This window comes from Hyperoodon ampullatus (assembly GCF_949752795.1).
Source record: "Hyperoodon ampullatus genome assembly, chromosome: 1".
Taxonomy (NCBI): domain Eukaryota; kingdom Metazoa; phylum Chordata; class Mammalia; order Artiodactyla; family Ziphiidae; genus Hyperoodon; species Hyperoodon ampullatus.
Genome location: NC_136914.1, coordinates 94,446,511 through 94,469,283, shown reverse-complemented (window position 1 = coordinate 94,469,283; position 22,773 = coordinate 94,446,511). Strand labels below are relative to the sequence as shown.

The 22,773-nt window shown below is 39.7% G+C and overlaps 1 protein-coding gene across 1 annotated transcript in view; it reads left to right on the top strand.

Annotated features, from left to right (window-relative positions):
- Window positions 1–335: 335 nt before the first annotated feature.
- NMU (neuromedin U) overlaps window positions 336–22,773 on the top strand; it is a gene marked incomplete at both ends in the record, with an annotated part of 29,554 nt that continues 7,116 nt past the window's right edge. Inside the window, 3 exons of the mRNA XM_079704179.1 lie at window positions 336–444; window positions 9,382–9,440; window positions 18,057–18,104. Of these exons, the coding sequence (XP_079560305.1) occupies window positions 336–444; window positions 9,382–9,440; window positions 18,057–18,104 (216 nt within the window). The remainder of the gene's footprint in view (window positions 445–9,381; window positions 9,441–18,056; window positions 18,105–22,773) is intronic.

Genomic DNA, 22,773 nt, shown 5'->3' with positions numbered 1-22,773 from the left:
GGGAAGGGACTTGCCTCGTTTTAATTCCATTCTCCTCTATCCCAGAGACCCTAGGGCGGGGGCGACGAAAATGAGTGGTACTCTGAGTCAGAAACTTGTGAAGGGGGCGCGGGAGCCGGCAGCGGGTTGGGAGTGACGCGAGGGAGGCCGGGGGCGGGGAGATGACGCGCGCGGGGACCTCGCCGCCTCAGCCCACGTGTCCGCGAGATTTAAAAGTTGGCAGAGCGCGGGTGGGCCAGTCTGGCGGCCGAACTGGGCGAACAGCGCGCCAGGGACGCAGAAGCTCAGCCAGAGCATCGCTTGGAGCGCGGGCCGGTGCCGTGCAGGGTCCCGGGATGCTGCGAGTCGCGAGCCGCCGCCCCGGGCCGCCCCCCGTTCAGGTGGCCGCTGCGTCCCCGCTCCTGCTGCTACTACTGCTGTCTTGTTGCGCGGACAGCTGCGGAGGTAAGCCGACCCCGCGCCTCCCAGGGCACCCGCGCCACCGCCTGGTCCCGCGCCGCTCCTCCCCGCTGTGATCGCCGCGCTCTCTTCCCTCCCTTTCTTGCCTCTTCTCTTGGCTTCTGAGATTTGCCACCTCCTCGTGCCGCAGGGCTCCCCAGGTTCTCGCTCTTAATCACAGGAGCGGGTCGGCGCCCCAAGGCAGCCAGCGGCGCAGGTGCCAGTGGCCGGGCTCGAGCGCGGACCTGGGCCTGGCCTAAATCCCCAGGCCGGGCAGCCTGAGTTCGGTGGAAACTTGTAGGGCTCCCTCGGGTAATGGGAGTTAAAACAGTGAAAATGGAAATGCTTTTCCTTTGACTGCAATCAGTGAAGCAAAACTAGAGCAGGTTTGATACTTCCCCTGCTGATGCGAGGTCAACTTGCAAAGTGCTCGACTTCCTTGGTGAGTGAGCTCCTGTCTGTTCAGATAATCCCGAGCAATAACATGCCCCGTTCTGGTCGTATAGAAGGGGAAAGAGTCAGCTCTGTGCCTCATAGGTTTTCAGGGACCAGATCAGGAAAAGGAATAGAGACCTTCTTACAATGCGGAGTTGGAGAAGCAAATGTGCAAGCCGGGCTTTCAGTCAATGCTACAGCTAAAGCCAGTGAAGGCAGATGTGGTTTGATAACAGTAGGGACTTCCTGAGCTTTGCTTAGAGGAAAGGTGTGGGAAAAGCAAAAGCAAGGTCAGGAAGGGGTGTCTGAAGCTTGGGAGACATTGTAGAGCAGATGCAACTTGTTCCAGTGGAGAGATCACTTCCCTGTTCCCTTAAGGTTACCTTTCCAGGTACCTTGAGGGGACCATCCCTCATCTCCCAGCTCTGAGCCAGGGCCCCTCCAGTGCCAGCCACTGACCTACTAAGATCATGAATTTTCTAGCTTCTCAGCAGGTCCTCTTAGTTTTCCTCTGCTCTCCTTCCTGTCAGTAGGATAAAGGAGGGCTGACTGTTTCATCATTGCTCAGAATGTTAGGGACTTGAAACCATAACTGTAGGGACCTTTCTTAGCATGTAGCCCAGCCCTCAGGTAGAGGTGGGGGAACTCAAACTATTATTCTTTTCCTAATTTTTTTTTTTTTTTGCTGTCCTTTCATCGTTTTCCCCCTTTCCTTAAGGAACTGGAGATGTAGGGAGGTGGGGACACCCGTGCTTGAAAAGCAAGGTAATTTGACTATGAAATCTAAGCAGTCAGAAGCTAGGAGACCTAAACCTTCTCCATCACATATTCAGCAGTGCTACAGCATGACATGCAAAGTAATATTAATCTTTTATTGGTAAAATTAGTTTGGTAATTTTTATCTACCTTATTAAGGAAGCAGATAATCATAGTTTAATTTTTTTCTTCTGTAAAGCAAATGTACTTTCCATGCATGTTACATACTATATGCTTGCAGTGATTTTTGCATCAGTGGGAGGTAACTTCGTTTTGGTGGGGAGGCAGGGGAATTTTCAGGCTTCTGGTGATTGAGCAGAAACTATAGAAAGCAGCAGCTGATTTCTTAAAAAGGCAAGTCTTGGGTTTTATTTTCAAAAGAGCATATCTGGTGGTTGGCCAATCATCTCATAAATATCCCCAATATTTCTCAAGCAAAGGGATGAAATACCTCTTTCCCTACACAGAGACCCCATAGACTACCCTTTTCCGTCTTCTTTCCCCTTCAGATCTGCTCTTGATACCAAAAAATTAATTTTATCTCTCTAAAAATGTGATGGGGAGGGAAGAGGGTGAATTTTTCCTAGTCTGATCTGCCCTGGTGATCTGCCCTAGTCCTGAGACCCTAAACATAGCACTGGAGGGGAAGCATGACATACATAAGCAAAACTGGGAGATAATCTACCAAGATAATCATTACTCAACACGCAAGTGGATGTATTGAAAAACAATAAAACAAATGCCACAATGCCAGAGGAAAAAAAAATCATGTCAATAAGTGCAACATCCTTGGCAAAAATGAGTTAGCAGAGCATAAAATAGCAATGGGAAGATAAAAGACCAGCCACAGATTCGGTGGCTGGAAATGGTTTACTATTCAGAGAACACTAAAATAAAGAAGGACATTTCCTGAAAGAGGGGCACATTTGTATATCTGCAACAAACTGTCGCTTGATGTGGCCTCTGACAATAAGTGATCAAGTGCCTAAGACTAAATTAAGAAGTGTCTTTTCCTACTCAGGCCCCTATTCATGGAATAATTCTTAAAATTCAGTCAGAAGTAACAGTTTCTGACTTCCAAACACTACACTAGTTAAGTACTAGCAAAGAGAAAAGAAAATTGATACCACTTTTAGAATAATCAAGTCTGTTTTTCTTTCACTTACACATGGTATATTTACAGATCACAAGTTGTCTATCCATATTATTTGCATTAGTTAGATTGTACAGTATAAGACTAAAGATTTCACTTAACTTGAAACTGATTGATCAAAAACAGTACAGTTTTTAGGCTGTAGATGACAGTGGCACCATCCCTGACAATACTTGCGAAAGTATCTAGTATGGCTATTTGATTAGTATAAAGCCCACATCTGGGGTATCTTGAGAGGAAAATCACATCAACTTTAGTTAACAAATAGACAAAGGGGGAAAATTTTTCCCTTATGTTTGGATTCAGTCATAGGATATTAATGGTTTTCTATAAATTATAGATAAACATTTTGTAATTTTGGCTTCTCTAACCTTTTTACCCTGAGACTGTTTTGTGTAAGAGCCACAAAGTACCCCCTTTTGATTATATAAGTGCTTGGGACTAGGTTAGACATAATGGCAATTTTAGTGTGGCCCATGCAAGCTTGGGGACATGGAAGGAGGCAAACTCTCCATGCTCTTGGTAAGGCAATGGGGAGGGGGAGCTCCCACTTTTACTGGAGGATGGGGGTTGGTCAGGAGGAGAAATAATAGGAAACTGTATTCTTTAAACAGGAATGCCCTGTCAAACAGAGATTAACCATGGTATCTTGAGTGGAGAAATCAGAAGTACAGGCAGGTGAAGACTGAATCCAACAAGTGGAATTCCTTGTGCATTTCCCTGCATCATACTTGACTCTGGTTCTCTTCAATCAAATACTTCTCTCTCCCTCCATTCCTCTTTCTTTTATCTTCCTATTTTTCAAAGTTGTGCACTCTTAGTAAAAACAGATGAGTAATGCATCCAAGCTGTAAGGAATGGGCCTATGGATTTTAGACTTTTTTCATGACAACATTCATATACCCCTTTTGGAAATATTCAGACTCATCAAAAAGGTTACACCTAAAATGTTTATTTGAGCTCCCTAGTTCTGTCAAATAAGAGGCATCCTCTGTTTCTTTCTACAATGCGGTGCTCACTCCCCCTGGCTATTCACAGTTATTCATGGACCAGCAGCATCGGTATCACCGGGAAGCTTGCTAGAAATGCAGACTCTTGGGCCTGTCCCTGAATGACTGAATCAGAAGCTCATTTAAGTAAGATCACCAGGTGTTTTGCATGAAAATTTGAGAAGCACAGCTTTATCCCTTCCCGAAAACAGAATCAGCTCAGAGTAATATCCACCAGACAACAGTGACTTTGGGATATACATTTGTGCTAGGGTGGGAAATATTTAATTGAGAAGTGTGTAAGTTCATTTGTCCACCTTGAATAGCTGTCCCATGAAAGGGGATTCAAACAAATCAACTCTCTACTATGGACTACATGACCCCTGTAAGTCACTTCTAATGCTGGGTACAGAAAATGTAGCGAAATACTATTACTATTATTAGAACATAGATTAAATACTAGCACAAATTTTTGTGCACTCAAGGCAAGACATCTGAAAGGTGGTAGAATTAGAAAAAAAAAATCTGTCAGGATTTGGAGTCTGGTTTGAAATCTGCTTCTGCTATGTATATATTTTGGTGACCTGAGACAAATTGCTTAATCTTTCCTTCCTTCAATTTCCTCATCTTAAAATGGGAATAAGTAGAATAACTAACTTAAAAGGTTGGTATGAAGGTTAAAGGACATGATACATTTTATTTTATTTTATTATTTTTTTTACTTCTACAGACAAGTTTATTGACCTAGATTGAACATTTTAGAAAAACATTTTCTAAATGTTTACTCTAATGTATAGTTAATTTTCCCAATGGTAGTTAACCCTGGATTTTACAACTAAGCCTATAATTTTGTTACCAAATGTAATAAAAAGCTTTTAAAACCCTTTAACAATCAGTGGTATGTTTCACATTCTCCTGAATATATAAACTTGCTATAATTTACTTCTACTGATAACGTTTGTATTGTTTCTAAGAGACCTTAACTTTTTATTTTCTGGAACATATTATCATTAGTCACTAATAGTCATTTTTTTCTGGTGATAAGAATGAATAGCAGGAGCAGCATTTGTGAAACCAAATCTAATATGAAACTGACTCTTTCTTGTGAGTAAATTTGAATTTTGAAACAGTAAAACAATAAGGTTTAATATAAAGCAAAATAAATTTTTTATGTTTATGATCTGCCAATTTCCCAGAAGAAGTTTTGTGGTGACTTTAGTTCTATACCAGATACATTAAAATCACCAGTGGGGGCTTCCCTGGTGGCGCAGTGGTTCAGAGTCCACCTGCTTATGCAGGGGACACGGGTTCGTGCCCCGGTCTGGGAGGATCCCACATGCCGCGAAGCGGCTGGGCCCGTGAGCCATGGCTGCTGGGCCTGCGCGTCCGGAGCCTGTGCTCCGCAACGGGAGAGGCCACAACAGTGAGAGGCCCGCGTACCACAAAAAAAAAAAAAATCACCAATGGACAACACATCTTTTATTCAGGTGCCATCTGAAAGTTTTAAAATTTTGTTGACTTAATATCACTGAACTGTCCACTTTAAAATGGTTAAAATGATAAATTTTCTGTTTTGTGTATTTTACCACAATTTTTAAAAAATGTGTTGTTTGACGATTTTTAGGTTTTATAAAGGTATTGTATTAGCATAACAATGACAAATATTAAAGCCCACCTCTAATCTCATTATCCTATCAAGCAACATTTACATTTTTATTTTCTCTTCCTGTTGTCTATAAACATAATTCCACATAGCTTCAATATAATTTGCCATTCTAATCTTTTCATACTAAAATTAAATTTTATGCTTCATAGTTATACTTTTTAACATTATATTCACAAGGTTTCATTGAGTTGGTCAATTTTTTTTTTCTCAAGGTAACAGTAGTGTTTTATTTTTTTTAACTGCACACATGTCTATAAACCTAATAACTAGGTTTCCTCTATTTTTTTTTATACAGCAGGTTCTTATTAGTCATCAATTTTATACACATCAGTGTATACATGTCAATCCCAATCGCCCAATTCATCCCACCACCACAACCCCCACCACCCCACCCCCGCCGCTTTCCATGCTTGGTGTCCATACGTTTGTTCTCTACATCTGTGTCTCTATTTTTGCCCTGCAAATCAGTTTATCTGTACCATTTTCTAGGTTCCACATATATGCGTTAATATACAATATTTGTTTTTCTCTTTCTGGCTTACTTCACTCTGTATGACAGTCTCTAGATCCATCCACATCTTTACAAATGACCCAATTTCGTTCCTTTTTATGGCTGAGTAATATCCCACTGTATATATGTACCACATCTTCCTTATCCATTCGTCTGTCAATGGGCATTTAGGTTGCTTCCATGACCGGGCTATTGTAAATAATGCTGCAGTGAACATTGGGGTGCATGTGTCTTTTTGAATTGTGGTTTTCTCTGGGTATATGCCCAGTAGTGGGATTGCTGGGTCATATGGTAATTCTATTTTTAGTTTTTTAAGGAACCTCCATACTGTTCTCCATAGTGGCTGTATCAGTTTACTTTCCCACCAACAGTGCAAGAGAGTTCCCTTTTCTCCACACCCTCTCCAGCATTTGTTGTTTGTAGATTTTCTGATGAAGCCCATTCTAATGGGTGTGAGGTGATACCTCATTGTAGTTTTGATTTGCATTTCTCTAATAATTAGTGATGTTGAGCAGCTTTTCATGTGTTTCTTGGCCATCTGTATGTCTTCTTTGGAGAAATGTCTACTTAGGTCTTCTGCCCATTTTTGGATTGGGTTGTTTGTTTTTTTAATATTGAGCTGCATGACCTGTTTATATATTTTGGAGATTAATCCTTTGTCCGTTGATTCCTTTGCAAATTTTTTCTCCCATTCTGAGGGTTGTCTTTTGGTCTTGTTTATGGTTTCCTTTGCTGTGCAAAAGCTTTGAAGTTTCATTAGGTCCCATTTGTTTATTTTTGTTTTTATTTCCATTACTCTAGGAGATGGGTCAAAAAAGATATTGCTGTGATTTATGTCAAAGTGTGTTCTTCCTATGTTTTCCTCTAAGAGTTTTATAGTGTCCAGTCTTACATTTAGGTCTCTAATCCGTTTTGAGTTTATTTTTATGTATGGTGTTAGGGAGTGTTCTAATTTCATTCTTTTACATGTAGCTGTCCAGTTTTCCCAGCACCACTTATTGAAGAGACTGTCTTTTCTCCATTGTATATCCTTGCCTCATTTGTCATAGGTTAGTTGACCATAGGTGTGTGGGTTTATATCTGGGCTTTATATCTTGTTCCATTGATCTATGTTTCTGTTTTTGTGCCAGTACCATACTGTCTTGATTACTGTAGCTTTGTAGTATAGTCTGAAGTCAGGGAGCCTGATTCCTCCAGCTCCATTTTTCTTTTTCAAGATTGCTTTAGCTATTCAGGGTCTTTTGTGTTTCCATACAAATTGTGAAATTTTTTGTTCTATTTCTGTGAAAAATGCCATTGGTAGTTTCATAGAGATTGCATTGAATCTGTAGATAGATTTGGGTAGTATAGTCATTTTCACAATGTTGATTCTTCCAATCCAAGAACATGGTATATCTCTCCATCTATTGGTATCATCTTTAATTTCTTTCATCAGTGTCTTATAGTTTTCTGCATACAGGTTTTTTGTCTCCTTAGCCTAGGTATTTTATTCTTTTTGTTGCAGGGGTAAATGGGAGTGTTTCCTTAATTTCTCTGTCAGATTTTTCATCATTAGTGTATAGGAATGCAGGAGATTTCTGTGCATTAATTTTGTATCCTGCTACTTTACCAAATTCATTGATTAGCTCTATTAGTTTTCTGGTAGCATCTTTAGGATTCTCTATGTATAGTATCATGTCATCTGCAAAGAGTGACAGCTTTACTTCTTCTTTTCTGATTTGGATTCCTTTTATTTCTTTTTCTTCTCTGATTGCCATGGCTAAAACTTCCAAACCTATGTTAAATAACAGTGGTGAGAGTGGGCAACCTTGTCTTATTCCTGATCCTAGTGGAAATGATTTTAGTTTTTCACCATTGAGAATGATGTTGACTGTGGGTTTGTCATATATGGTCTTTATTATGTTGCAACTCAGTGATTTTTAAGTAGACTTAAGGAGTTGGGCAGTCATTTGCCTATTAATGTTTTCTTTTCTGTATTGATTTGAAAGAGTTCTATATTATAAGGATATTTACCATCACATTTTATTAAATATGTTTCATACATTTTGGGAGTTTTCATTTGTCTTTTAATTTAAATTAATTTGTGATTTATGGTAAAATAATTTTGGATGAAGGTGGTCAAAAGGTACAAACTTCCAGTTATAAGATGAATAAGTACTAGGGATGTAACATACAACATGATGACTGTAGTGAACACTGCTCTGTGGTATATTTGAAAGTTAAGACAGTATATTCTGAGAGTTCTCATCACAAGGAAAAAAAAACATTTTTTTTGGTATCTATATGAGGTGATGGATATTAACTAAATTTATTGTAATAATCATTTCACAATATCTGTAAGTCAAATCATTATGCTGTATACCTTAAACTTATTCAGTGCTGTATGTCAATTACATCTTCGTAAAACTGGGAAGAAAAAAAAACAGAATAAGAAAAAGATCCTCACTCATCATAGTTAATGTGCTACAACATCATACCATTTACATAAATTTTATCTGATACTTCATCATCCAAATTCTATTTCAGGATCACACTAGCAATACCCTGGAGGCATTGTCTTACTTGAAAAATGTTATTTCAGTTAGTTGAATATCATTCTTTACAAGATTTAAGTCAAACAAGGTCCAGCACTAAATCCAAACCAAAATATATGTGTCCGTAATAAATTTCTGCCCCTGCATTATTCATACATAGTGGCATAGGTGATTCTTCAAGCGTTCTGAATTAAGTACAATGGATTTCTCACTTTTTTATGTTCTGTCATATAAACCTTTTTGTACTTTTACTTCTCCTTAACAAATAAAGTATTGTTTCATCTCCACCAAAAAAAAAAAAAAAAAAGTTGTGCCGCTATCACAACAATACAATTTTCCATCACCCCCCAAAGATCTGTTATGTCCATTTGCAGTCAATCCGCATTCCTACCCTCAGCCCCAAGCAACCACTAGTCTTTCTATCACTATAGGTTTGCCTTCTCTGGACATTCCATATGAATGGATTCATACAGTATTTGATCTTTTGCATCTGGCTTATTTGATTTAGCATGATATGTTTGAGATTCATCTCTGTTGAAGTATATATCAGTAGTTCATTCCTTTTTATTGCCAACAATTTTCCATTGTGTGGATGTACTACATTTTGTTTATCTATTTACCAAGTGGTGGACATCTGGATTGTTTCTGCTTTGAGTTTATTATGAATAACGCTGCTATGCGCATTCATGTACAAGTTTTTGTGTAGACATATAAGAAATTCACTCTTGAGAGTAATGTCTTTGTAATGTTTTAAGGTTTATTTAATAATTATGTCTCTTTATACTAAGTCAGATGTTGAAATATCTAGTTGAAATAGGAGGGTAGTGATGTACAGTGAAAAATGAGAAATATCATCCAAAAGTAAATCAAAACTTTATCATCCAAAACTTTATTTTTAGGTGCTCCAATATTGCCTCAAGGATTACAGCTGGAACAAGAATTACAGTTGCGGAATGAGGTAAAGAATTATCCTTACACAAACTAGTGGAAACTTTACCCTTTTTAAAATTATCATGGTAAAGTGAAATAATGTAGTTGAGCTTTGGGACAACTGTGATTTTACTGACATTCTGAATTCAGAATTATTCTCTTTGTCAAGTGAAAGAAGGAAAGATGAAAAAGAAACCAAAAATACAGTAAGTGGTAAATTAAGGTGGCACAAATATGTCCTAATAATAGAGTAATTATAATAAATATGAATTGCTAAAATACACCCCTTAAAAGAGATTCTCAGGCTGGATTTTACAAACAGATTTAGCAATATGATCTCTATAAGAGTCACACTTAAAGCAGGAAACAAAAAATGGCTAAGAATGGAAAATGACATATCAAGCAAATATAAACTGCAAGAAAATTGTAGTAGCAGTCTTAATATCTGATAAAATAGAATTCAAATACACAAACCATTTTAACAGACAAAGCAGGATCTTATATGCTGATAAAAGAACAACAAAGCAAAAAGATACAGCCATCATTAATATATATTAACAGAACAATCTCAAAATTTATTTAACAGTTGATAGAAATTCAGGGAAAAAATAGATAAATGAACATTTGTAGTTGGAGATTTTAATATTCCTCTCTCAAACCTGATAGTTAAAGCAAATAGCACACAAGTAGATATGTCAAAGACCCAACAGTACAATTAATAAATTTGAATTTGAACTATTAGAAATATTTTTTAAAACCTGTACTAAACAGTATGAACATTCTATTTGAGAATAATTGGGGCATTTTAAAAAAACAGACCATGTTTTAGAAGACAAAGAAAGTTTTCATCAGTTAGGATCCATTTTAAATGTTTTCCAATCATAATGCAATAAAGTTAGAAACTATTAACAAAAGGATAACTTAAATATCCCATCTGTTAGGAAAATAAGTGGAATTTTGGTAAATAGCCCTAGACTGAAAAAGAATGACATAAAAATATTATGAGTCAAAATTTGTATGCTACTACTAAAACAGTAGCTAGAAAAATTTTAACTTCATATATATTTATCAGGAAAAAAGAAAATTTAAAAACAAATATGCGTAGCATTCAACTGAAAAATGTGTGAGAAAAGAACAAGAGAGAAAATTCAAAGAAACAGGAATGAAGTAAATAATAAAAATAAGGGCAGAAATAAATATTAAAAAGAGAGAGGAGAGAACAAATCAACAATATTAACAAAATCATATGTTTGTTCTTTCAAAATGTTAATAAGCACTGGCAGTACTGATTTAAAAAGGCAGAGGAGAAGATAAAGATAAAAAAAGACATACACTGAAAAAGGGTAGATCACCAAGAAAAAGAGAAATTTAAAAAATGTTTTATACTATATTTGCTTTTCTTCTTCTGACTTACTTCACTCTGTATGACACTTTATAGGTCCATCCGTGTCTCTACAAATGACCCAATTTCATTCCTTTTTATGGCTGAGTAATATTACATTGTATACATGTACCACATCTTCTTTATCTGTCCATACCAAGGGGGAAAGTGGTGGGGTGGGAGGAATTGGGAGACTGGGATTGACACATATACATTATTGACACTATGTATAAAATAAACATCTGATGGGAACATACTGTAATAGCACAGGGAACTCTACCTAATGCACTGTGGTAACCTAAATGGGAGGGAAGTCCAAAAGAGAGGGGATATCTGTATGTGTATGGCTGATTCATTTTGTTGTGCAGTGGAGGCTAACACAACATTGTAAAGCAACCATATTCCAATAAAAATTAATAAAAAATAAAAACAGAAAAAAATTTTTTTTAATGTTTTAAATAAGTATTATGGACAATTGACTGGTGAAGTTTGCAGAACTCAGTAAATAACACTAAAAACTAGTGAATTGTGTCATGTGGTCTGGAGTCATCATACTGGTCTAGACAAAAGTTATCCACTAAGGGATGGACAGTGGTGGGTCATGACTTGTAATTTAAAAAGTCCATGGTTGAGGGCTTCCCTGGTGGTGCAGTGGTTGGGGGTCCGCCTGCCGATGCAGGGGATGCGGGTTCGTGCCCCGGTCCGGGAGGATCCCGCATGCCATGGAGCGGCTGGGCCCGTGAGCCATGGCCGCTGGGCCTGCGCGTCCGGAGCCTGTGCTCCGCAACGGGAGAGGCCACAACAGTGAGAGGCCTGCGTACCGCAAAAAAAAAAAGTTCGTGGCTGCAAAGGCCCTATGGAAAGACCCCTTGTTATTTGTAGCTCTGAACCAGAGAGTTCCTATATTCTGTGGTTCAGTTTGAAGGTCTGTATTCAAAACATGAACTTTAGGTCCAGTAACAAGGTAGTTAGAGTATAGATTTACTGCTTTACCTATCAATGACATCACCCTCTAAACTGATAAAGAAAAAAACAGATTGAGGAGACTCAGTGCCCCTCTAATCTGGTGGGACTCGCATCCTGCATTAGTCCCATAAACCCACAGATTTAGGACGTATCTCAGGGAGAGAAAAGAAGGGCACTGGGAAGCGGCAGCTGTTCTACTACCTTAAGGCATTCTCTGCTCTAACTAGTTGAGTTATAGCCTTCATCTGAGGTAAGCTAATTCTTGCTACCATCAGGATTAAATTCTGACATTTATCTTGACCCCCAAGCCTAATTTCTGTGTGTACATATATATTCTCTAGAAGGCTATTATATCAAGCTGTTATTTTCTTTCTAGATAAACGGGATAATAGCTTTTAAAAAAACTAGTGAATTGTACACTCTAAATGGGCGACTTGTACAGAATCTGAATTATATTTCAATAAGCTGTTACCCCTGCCAAAGTATCATGGACAGTTATATGGTAATAATTTTGAAAACTTAGATGAAATGAATAAATTCCTAGAAAAATATCTGATGCCAAAAAGGTGCTATAGTAATACAATAAGCACTGAAGAAACAATTTCTTCTTTCCTTCTAATCATTGGCCAAAGGCCTCCAGTACTATGTTACACAATAAATGTAACTAAAGCTTCTCCATAGGGCATAAATTTGCTCTAGAATTTTGTTATATAACCTTTACCTAGTTAAGGAACTTCTATTCTTCTCCTATCTTCCTAAGAGTTTTGTTAATCCTAAATAAAATGTGAACTTAATCAAATATTTTATCTGCACCAGTATTGAGATAAGCAATATGCCTTTTCTCCTTTAATCTATAATCATGATGAATTACATTAATAAATTGCTCGCTCTTAAACTATTAGAGCTAAAATGAGAATTCAGAAGAGTTTTGGATATAATACCAATATACAAGAATCAATAACATTTCTTTTCACTAGGAAAAAGTAACATGAAAATATTACATCATTCACAATGGCAACAAAAACTATAAGTATCTAGGAATTAACCAAAAATACACAATGGCTTATGGAGAAAAAATTAAATTTTAATAAAAGAATTAGAAGATAATGTGAATATATGGAGAGACGTTCTTTGCTTTTGGAGGGAACAATTAATTTACTGTAATAAAAATATCAATTCTCCCTAAATTAGTCAATGTAAACCCCATAAAATCAATGCAACCCAATCAGAATTCCACTTAACTTTTTTTTTGGAAAGTTTATAAATTTAACCTAAAACTGATGTGGAAAAATAAAGGTCTACAAATGGCTAAGGAAATTTTAAATATAAAGAGCTAAGAGCCAGAACTTGCCCTACCAGATTTCAAGATATACTAAGAAACTGTACTAATAAAAAAGGTATGGTGAGGGCATAAGAATAGATGAATGAACCAGTGGAACTGAGACTAGAGCTTGGAGAGTTTAGCAGACACTGTCAGTGCCCTGTGATATCCCTTTGTCATTCACCATTCTAGCACACTCCAAACTTACTGTTTCTAATTGCAAGCACCTGTAACTCTGCCTGTTTGGCCTGTGCTCAGGACAGACCAGAAGTGCCTGGGACCAAATGCCCCCACGACAGGAATAGCCATCAGTTGGTGACCCAAGAGAGTTGGTGGATGAATACCTTAGCTGCCTCTCCCCTCAGGTGGGATAACTCTGAGATGTATTCTGCAATGTGTCTCAGAGTACCCCAGGCAGATTGATCCCAGTTACAATGGTGGTAACCTGCTTGATAATATACCCTTGATTGGATTCCTTCCCTTCCCTGTTTTACTTCTCCACTCTTCTACCAGTGCTTTTTGGGTTATCTTCCAAATGATCTACTCATATCCACATCCTTATCTCAAGGTCTGTTTCTGGGGGAACCCAACCTAAGACAACCTGAGACAAATGCATGTGCACGTAAACTTAACTTATAATAGAAGTAACACTAAAATTCAGAGGCAAAAGGACAGATTGTTCAGCAAATGAGGGTTGAGAAACTGGCTCACTGTATGGAGAAACATAAAATTAACACCCCATACAAAGGTGGGCTCCAGGTGGATTAAAGGTCTAAACATACAGGGTAAAATTATAGAGCTAATAGGAAATATCTTTTCTATTAGAAAAACATCTTTGTGAGCTGGGAGCAGGGAAAGGCTTCTTTCCACAAATTTTAATAAGCTTTTCCATAAAAAATTTCCATAGATTTTTCCATAAAAAACTTCCACCATAAATTATAAGGCCAAAAACTTCATGACTTGAACTACATTAAAAGTTAAGATTTCTTTCAACAAAGGACTCCATTGAAAAAATGTAAGAGCCTTTGAAAGAAGATATTGACAATGCCTAAAACTGATAAGGAATTCGTTTCTAGAATATCTAAGAAATTCTAGCTAATTGGATAAAGACAGGAGTCCAAAGTAAAAATAGTCAAAGAATAGAACAATTTACAAAGAAGAAACCTAAAGACCAACAAGCATCTAAAGAGCTGCTCAAATCCATTAGTAACAATGACATGAAAATTAAGACAAAAATATTGTCACTTTCTGTTAGACTGGCAAAAAATTGAAATCTAGAGAATGGCAAACGTTAGCAAGGATGTAGGGTGTAGGAATCCCCATGCATTGCTGATGAGAGTGTCAACTGGTGTAGCCATCCAGAAAGCCACCTAGATATCCCCATGGTCTAGCATGCCCTCTCCTGAGTATGTAGCCCAAACATATTCTCCTACAGAACCATATGTGGGGCTTCTCTGGTGGTGCAGTGGTTGAGAGTCCGCCTGCCGATGCAGGGGACACGGGTTCGTGCCCCGGTCCGGGAAGATCCCGCATGCCGCGGAGCGGCTGGGCCCGTGAGCCATGGCCGCTGAGCCTGCGCTCCGCAACGGGAGAGGCCACAACAGTGAGTGGCCCGCGTACTGCAAAAAAAAAAAAGGAGAACAAAGACTGAAAAGCTTTGCAGTTATCTCCTAATTTGATTAATTGGTGTTTTTTCTTATTCTGATGTTTTTATTCAAGCCATATTGATGCACTGATTAGTGATCCCTGAAGTTAAAGGGTCCGCTGTCCGTGGACATGGCCACCTCATACAAATGAGCAGCCTGGGCTGGGGGTGGACAGCTTTCCCCTTGAGCATGTAAAGTCTTCAGATACCTAAACATCACAACAATTTCGAGAGGAACCACTTCCTCCTACCCTACTAAAGCAAATTAAATCGCATTTGGGGGTGATACATAAAGCATTAGTCACAATTTGAAGCTTAAAAGGGTATTTTTTTCGCTTTCCCTTCTCAATTGACTTCTCTTTAATTTTTCCCCCACAAACTCAATGCAATTTAATTAAAGAATATTTATTGAACACTTATTTGGGCACGTTAGGTAGCCCCTGCCCTCAAGAAGTTTACCACTGTCTGTGTGTGTTTGTATCCATGATTCTGGGTTTATATGGCATGGAAGAGGGAGCAGGTGGATGGACACAAGGGACAAATAGAATAAAACAATTCTCCTAGTATTTGTGATATATAGAGAGGATAAGTTCTGTGAACATAAAAAGGAGACATAAACGTATGCTTTTCTATCATACCGTATACCTTTCTTATTCTCTAAATTACAGAATTATGTATGTTAGTTCATGTTCAACTTGGAAACCAGAGGAGCTTGAGAAATTATGACTAAAGGGTATGATTATCCCCCTTCAGTTTAGTGTGAGAATGGCAATTAAATTAAATTCAACAAACAATTCTGAAACTAGAAGGGGGCCCCTGAGATGTTATGTCATAAATAGGACTCAACCTAAGTTATCCCAGACAGACAAGAATCAGTACCATTTTTTCTAGTCCCATTTTAAAAGGCCACCAAAGAAATAAATGCCATAGATAACTCTAGACACCAAGCTTAGTGCTTAAGTTCTCAGCACAGTTTTTTAATGATTAGTATAAATCTCATACTACAGTTTAAGATCTTTCAAGGTTTCTTTTAAGGATAAAAGCTGAGGACAGAGCATGGGAGCCTACCTGGCTCTTTGGTGGGGCTAACTGTGGACTCTGGGAGGGCTCACACCAAGGAGTACTTCCCAGAACTTCTGCTGCCAGTGTCCTTGTCCCAACGGTGAGCCACAAGTGCCCCCCGCCTCTGCAGGAGACCCTCCAACACTAGCAGATGGAAGCTTTAGACAAAACTGATCAAACCTCACCTCTCTACTAGTGCACCCCACCTCAGCGTATCTCGTTGCAAAACTCATCTCTTCGCTGAAAGATAGAATCACACACAGTGCCTGTAGCCCTCTAGAACTTCCAAATGAGGAAAGAATTGTCAGCATGCAAATTCAGACAGTCACAAAATTTGAACCAGACTAATGTTGTTGGATATTTAAAAGGCTCGACATCTCCAGACCGTTATATCATAGTTGGCAGCCATCATCATACCGCATACAATTATAATGGACAAGAATGGGCCAGCAGCACTGCCATCATCACAGCTTTTATCCGGGCCTTGATGTTAAGAGTCAAGAGAGGGTGGAGACCAGACCGCACTATTGTTTTCTGTTCATGGGGTGGAACAGCTTTTGGAAATATTGGCTCATATGAATGGGGAGAGGATTTCAAGAAGGTTCTGCAGAAAAATGTTGTGGCTTATGTTAGTCTCCACAGTCCTGTAAGCGGTAACTCAAGTCTCTACCCTGTAGCTTCACCATCTCTTCAGCATCTGGTAGCTGAGAAAAATAATTTCAACTGTTCCAGAAGAGATCAGTACCCAGAAACAAATATCAGTTCTGTACAGATGCAAGATGATGCTGATTACTTCATCAACCATCTTGGAGTTCCCACCGTGAGGTTTACTTATGAGGACATCAAGGCATTAGAGGGTCCAAGTTTTCTCTCTGAAGGCTTTTTCCCTAAATGTGCAATAAAAATTGAAGAAATGGATCCTTTTTTCAACCTCCACGAGACCATTACCAAGATCTGGTGTACCCCCAGCAGAGCTTTGTAATAACATTCAGCAGAAAGTGCTTCACAAATGTGTGTGCAGAACAGTGGAAACAAGGTCTTTGGCAAGGCCTCCTAAACATCTCATCAAAACTCCACAGAGGGACTTCCCTGGTGGTTCAGTGGTTAAGAATCTGCCTGCCGATGTAGGGGCCACAGGTTCAATCCCTGGTCCGGGAAGATCCCACATGCCACGGAGTGACTAAGCCCATGTGCCACAACTACGAAGCCTGCGTTCTAGAGCCCACAAGCCACAACTACTGAAACCCATACGCGTAGAGCCTGTGCTCCACAAGAGAAGCCACCGCAATGAGAAGCCCACACACCGCAAGGAAGAGTAGACCCCGCTCGCCGCAACTAGAGAAAGCCAGCACGCAGCAACAAAGACCCAACGCAGTCAGAAATAAATAAATAAAATTAATTAATTAAAAAAAAAAATGCCACAGAAAGGAGCCCTCAAGATAAATTAGGAGTGTGGGATTAACATATACACACTTCTATATATAAAATAGATAATCAACAAGAACCTATTATACAGCACAGGGAACTCAGTCTTCTGTAATCACCTATATGGTAAAAGAACCTGAAAAAGAATGGATATATGTATATATATAACTGAACCACTTTGCTGTACACCTGAAACTAACATAATGTTGTAAATCAACTATATCCCAATATAAAATAAAAATTAAATTAGTTGGCAAAAAAAAAAAAGCCGAGGACAGCTAGTTGGCAAGCATAGTTCAGTAGACCTTCACTGTAAAATAGAACTATTTTCTCACGCTGGCTTCTTGGTAGAGAACTGGAAGATGGCCCATGTTGTGTAACACTTTTTACTTACATTCTTTGTCATTTAGCACACATGCTATTATCATGTTAATTTAGATGGTGTGATTAGATTTATATGTAGATATGGTTAGATTTAAAGAACCACATAGCAGGGTGCTCCTTAATTTTGAGGCCATTCTTTAGTCACTACTCACGTTTCTCAGGCTGAATAATACCAGAAGTTTTTCCCTTCAATGTTTGAAGCATCTTTATGCTCTGATGATCCCTACTGACTGTTAATGGGGATGTATATCCCTGTGCCTGGGGGTGAATCTTGGGGAAATCCCAATTCCAGGACTTCCTTGGATTTAAAAGGCTCCTGCCTCCCAAATCCAGAGTCCTGAACAGTCATGGAACTTTAATTAATGTTGCATAGGTAACTTGACTTCGTAAAATCTGCTTTCCATTTTTTGCTATCTTCTCTCTGTTTCCAAGATGTAACTGGCATTTTTGTTTTCTACAGCTAGATGATGCTTGTTCGTCTTTCCTGTCCATGGATCCTCTGCCTCAGGTAATTCCAAATGGAGGTGTTTCATAGTGATGTAAGCATTTGTGTCATGCTGAAATACTCCATCTCTCCCTTTGGACCCATCATTATTTTATGGACTTACTAAAATGTCAACATATTAGAAATTATTACATCATCTGCAGGTAATAATGAGTGCTCTGAGTTTATGGTGTAAAGTGCTAGGGCTTTTATCTCTAAGAAAAATAGATTTGCAGATAATATACCCATATTTTTGAAATTAAAATGCTAATTTCAAAATCAAATTCTGTGTTAGATTAAAAATAATGAACCCATTGCTCTCTTGGGGGACTAATATCCTGGCCCTCAATAGAGTTTGCAACCCATGGAGAGATGAACTTACAGAGTCAGACTTAGGAGATCAAAATATCATTGTAACTGAAAAGTCAATTTGTGAATGTGGCCTTAGATCTGCTGCTAAGCGTGTCTGCTGAAACTACCCCCAGAATTAAACTGAGGTTAGACTGTGACTCAAGCCTCCTGCCAGAATCAGGTTTTCTGCCACGGGGCAGCAGTCAGGCAAGAACAACTGGCCAGAGAGCTGGCTCTCTAAGAGGAAAGGGCTCAACAGAGCGTGCCCAATTTCCTCCTCTCAATCATCTGTCAGGTAACTCACTCCCGTTTCCGTAGGAAAGGGTTAAGAGGACTGGGGAGAGAGGAGTGGTGGTCTAGCTTCTGTACCTGGAAATGATACAGACCAGTGTGCTTGGCCCTCCCTAATCAATAGAAATTGACTAGAGGCCAGACAAGAAATTCAGGCAAAGCTTTACTGGGGCCCCTGCTGCAGCAGGGGGAGCTAGAACAGGTAACTGGTGCCCTTGCTCACTATCCAAGGGGGGGCGAGCTAGTTCCTTATATGGGGTGAGGGTAGGGGTGTGTCCAGCGGTCAGGCTGGAGGGCTGGCTTAAGTGTTTGGGCCACTCCTCTGGTGGTGTTGAGTGCAGGGAGCATGCTCTGTACCCTGCCTTTGCTCCCCACACCCTGTTTTTGGCCCCCAGCTCTTCAGAAGTGGCAGTAAGGTTTTTTGGTCTGTTTGTATCTTTTGGTTCATAATTTGCCCCAACTGTGCATACACTCAGTTATTTTTAGTCCCACATGGTTTCTTTGTATTTGGTTGGTCAAGGAGAGGTCTGTCCAGGTGCAAGACTTGCAGCACTGCAGCAAAGGGTCCCAGGTCCCAGCAGTCTCAGAAACACGAGCCGTGGGAAATAAGTGTGTCCTTCTTACACGTCTCTGCTGGATGCTGCTCCCTCTGTCTGCAGCTGTCTCTGAGTGCAGGTGTAGCAGAGTTAGGCTTGGTGTCTTAACTTTCTTAATCAGCATCACTAAGTCTCCTGAACAGAGGAGAGGGCTCAGCAGAGGCTCTTGGCTTCTCGACACAGTCAGCTGTGTGCCTGGGGTGAACCCCTACGTGGTCTGGCCAGGGCGCGATGCCTGTCCTTCACGTAGTCCTTCCAGAATGTCATCCTGGCCGGTGTGAAGAAGCAGCCTTTCTCCTGCCTCGACTGGTTCCTCAGCCTGCAGAGGATCACTTGCAGCAAGTTAGAGGCATTAAGTGGTAAAGCAAGACCAGAATCACAATAGACAACATTTATGAATGATATTTCAAATTGCTTGAGGAGCATTGATGGATGTATAACATGTGGTGGATATTAATCAGCACACCAGTTTTTGCATTACATTGGAAATTCAGGAACACCCTCAGAATCACTTTTATGTCTTCAAAATTAAAAGGATGAATTTTAAAGCACTCATCTAAATACCATCAAGGTAAACTAAGCTTTTGTTGGATTTGGAGGCTGTACCTTTTGAGGAGAGCTTTGTAAATTTACTATGAAACGTTTTACACTAACTGATACCATTTTTTAAAAATCGTTAATTTCCTGTTAACTATTATTATATTATGTATGTGATTATCTGAATAGTTCTTCAAAACATTTTTACCAAATAGAAAATAAAGGCTCTTTAAAAGGTCCACAAATAAAAAATAAAATATTAAAAATCTCATATGAGAAAGATCCTTAAAGAATAGTTGTAGCTCAGTGAATACTGGCTTCATGTAAAAAGTTGCTGGAGAAAATGCAATTTGTTTTGAAACTTTTTCTGTCAAACTTCAGTCTTGTTGCCAAGCCTCAGCTGGCTTAGAAGCTGTTTTCTAAGGGGACACTCATATATCTAAATTTATTCTTCTTTGAGTTAAGAGACACATGGTATCACTAGATTTTTTTAAAAATTATTTTGTATTTTTTCAGCATTTCTAGATGGGCCATCAGAGGAAGTTTCAGGGATTTATTTCTAGATTTTTCTGGGGTGAGCTGCATACCCAATGCTGAAGAGAAAAAGTGAGAAAAGATGTATCAGTGTTCACACTCTGCTTTCTCTCTCATCCAACTCCCAACCGTAGGCTTAACAGTCAATACCAGTGCAACACAGGGATACCTATAGATCAGACGACCTAGCCGTGTGTAGTATTGGGCAAGTGACAGTCTCTTAGAATCTCACTTGCCTTATATGTGAGAATAACAATTCCCATCCTGTATATGTCAAGCTGTGTTTTAAAGACAAAGTGTGGATTATGTATATGAAAATGTTTGATAATTTATTGAAATACTACTTAAATATGAGCCATTTAATACTATTAACAAATATCCCAACAATTTGCACTGGGCAGGCAAACAAATAGAAGAGAACAAAGCAGGCCTTTGACATGCTAGGTGGGATGCTCAGAGAAGCTGTTTCATGACTCCAACTGTATCCCTAAACTATAGCCAATCCTGTTAAACATGTGCTGTTGTTCAAAGGGTGAGGATCTTGCTGGCCCTGAACAATCCTTTATGACACGTCTTCTGAATTAGCAGTAACTGCAGTTGTTAAATCAAGCTTTACAGGTCACACATTTTTCAGCGCTACTATTGTTAACTAATTGCTCTGTATGTGGCACTGTGCTAAGAGCTTTACCTACGTGTAATCCTTCCAAGAATTCTGCATTGATGTTGTCATCCCTGATTTATGGCTGCAGGAACTGAAGTTTAGAGAGGTTAGGTAACCTGCCCAAGGTCACACAGCTAATAAAGAAGAGAAATGGAATTTGCACTGCTCTGGAGTTGCAGGCCGCTCAACTCCACAGCCCTACCCCACTCCCACACTGTTTCAGCTCCTCATTATTTCCCATATGTATTTATTAAGTAATCAATTACTCCTGGTGCGACTATGCTGAATTCTGTGCAAGGTGGGTTTCGCCCCTGCTTGTCCAGTTGGGCTCCTCCTCACCACACCCAGCTGGCTGCAAACCACAAGAGCCCTGCCCTGCTTCTGTGCTCAGGTGCTTTGAAAAACCTGACCCTGGGGTATGCAGTCAGCAGCCTGGAAGGGTGGGAACTCACATTAGGTGCACCATACATGGCTTCTTCTCCAAACTCCCATTGTTTGCGAGCAGTTGAAGGATTTTCAAATTAGCCAGTAATGAGTACTATTCAGCGAGGCTCACCACTTTGACATGTAGATTCAGACTTTGCTGCAAGGTGGGAAGAATAATCCTTCTTTTGGCACTGTCTTAGTTACTCTCAGTCACAGAATTTCATAGAATTTTAGCAAATACTGAGAATTTTGTATCTGGACCCACAGTGGAAGCCTTAATCAGTGCATATAGACAATATGTAACTTTTTTTTTTTCCTCTTTGGAAGGAAGGTTTTACTTTTAGGAGCCAAGTTTTTGTCATGAGAGAAATCAAGGGATTCCAACAGTGTCAATGGGCCACAAGGATTCTATTTGGTGTAGTTGTGTTGCAGGAAGGGGGACCCCTTCCAGGGCCCGAGAGTGGTCTCTTGTCTAACACTTGTAAATGAATTGTCCGAGGAGACACATGTGCTGACAAAGCAAAAGACTTTATTGGGAAGGGGAGCCCGGGCGGAGAGCAGCAGGGTAAGGGAGCCAGGAGAACTGCTCTGCCACGTGGCTCGCAGTCTCGGGTTTTCTGGTAATGGGGCTAGTTTCCGGGTTATCTCTGGCCAATCACACCAACTCAGGGTCCTTCCTGGTGGCGCGTGCATCACTCAGCCAAGATGGGTTCCAGCGAGAAGGATACTGAGAGGTTGGTAGGACATATGTGTAACAGGGAAGAGCCAAATCTGACTACATGTTGGATCTGTTTGTTTTACTTTAACCTTTGCTTCCCATTGCTTTTGTTCACGAAAAGGATATTGTCTCTACATAATGGCCTGCCTCGGGGAACCCTGCCCCTCTGCCTGAATGTTAAACCAAAGTGCCTTTGTTCAGGGAAACATCCAGACCCTGTCCACCTGTGGATGGCTGCAAGAAAGAAGAAATTAACACATCCCCTCCCCGAGGCTGGCCATTCCAGGGGATATTGCAAAACGTATGGCCTTTTTACTTTACTTCCTAATCTCCTCCTCGTCTCTGTGCTATAAAAGAAACTGGCATCCAAACCCCGATAAGATGGTTATTTTGAGACATTAGTCTGCCATCTTCTCGGTCTGCTGGCTTTCCGGATAAAGTCGTATTCCTTGCCTCAGCACCTCGTCTCCGATTTATTGGCCTGTTGTGCTGCAAGCAGAGCGAGCTTGGACTCAGTAACATATGGACTGGAGTCTCTTCTCTCCTTTTGACCTTTCCTGAATTCTTCCGGTTGGTACT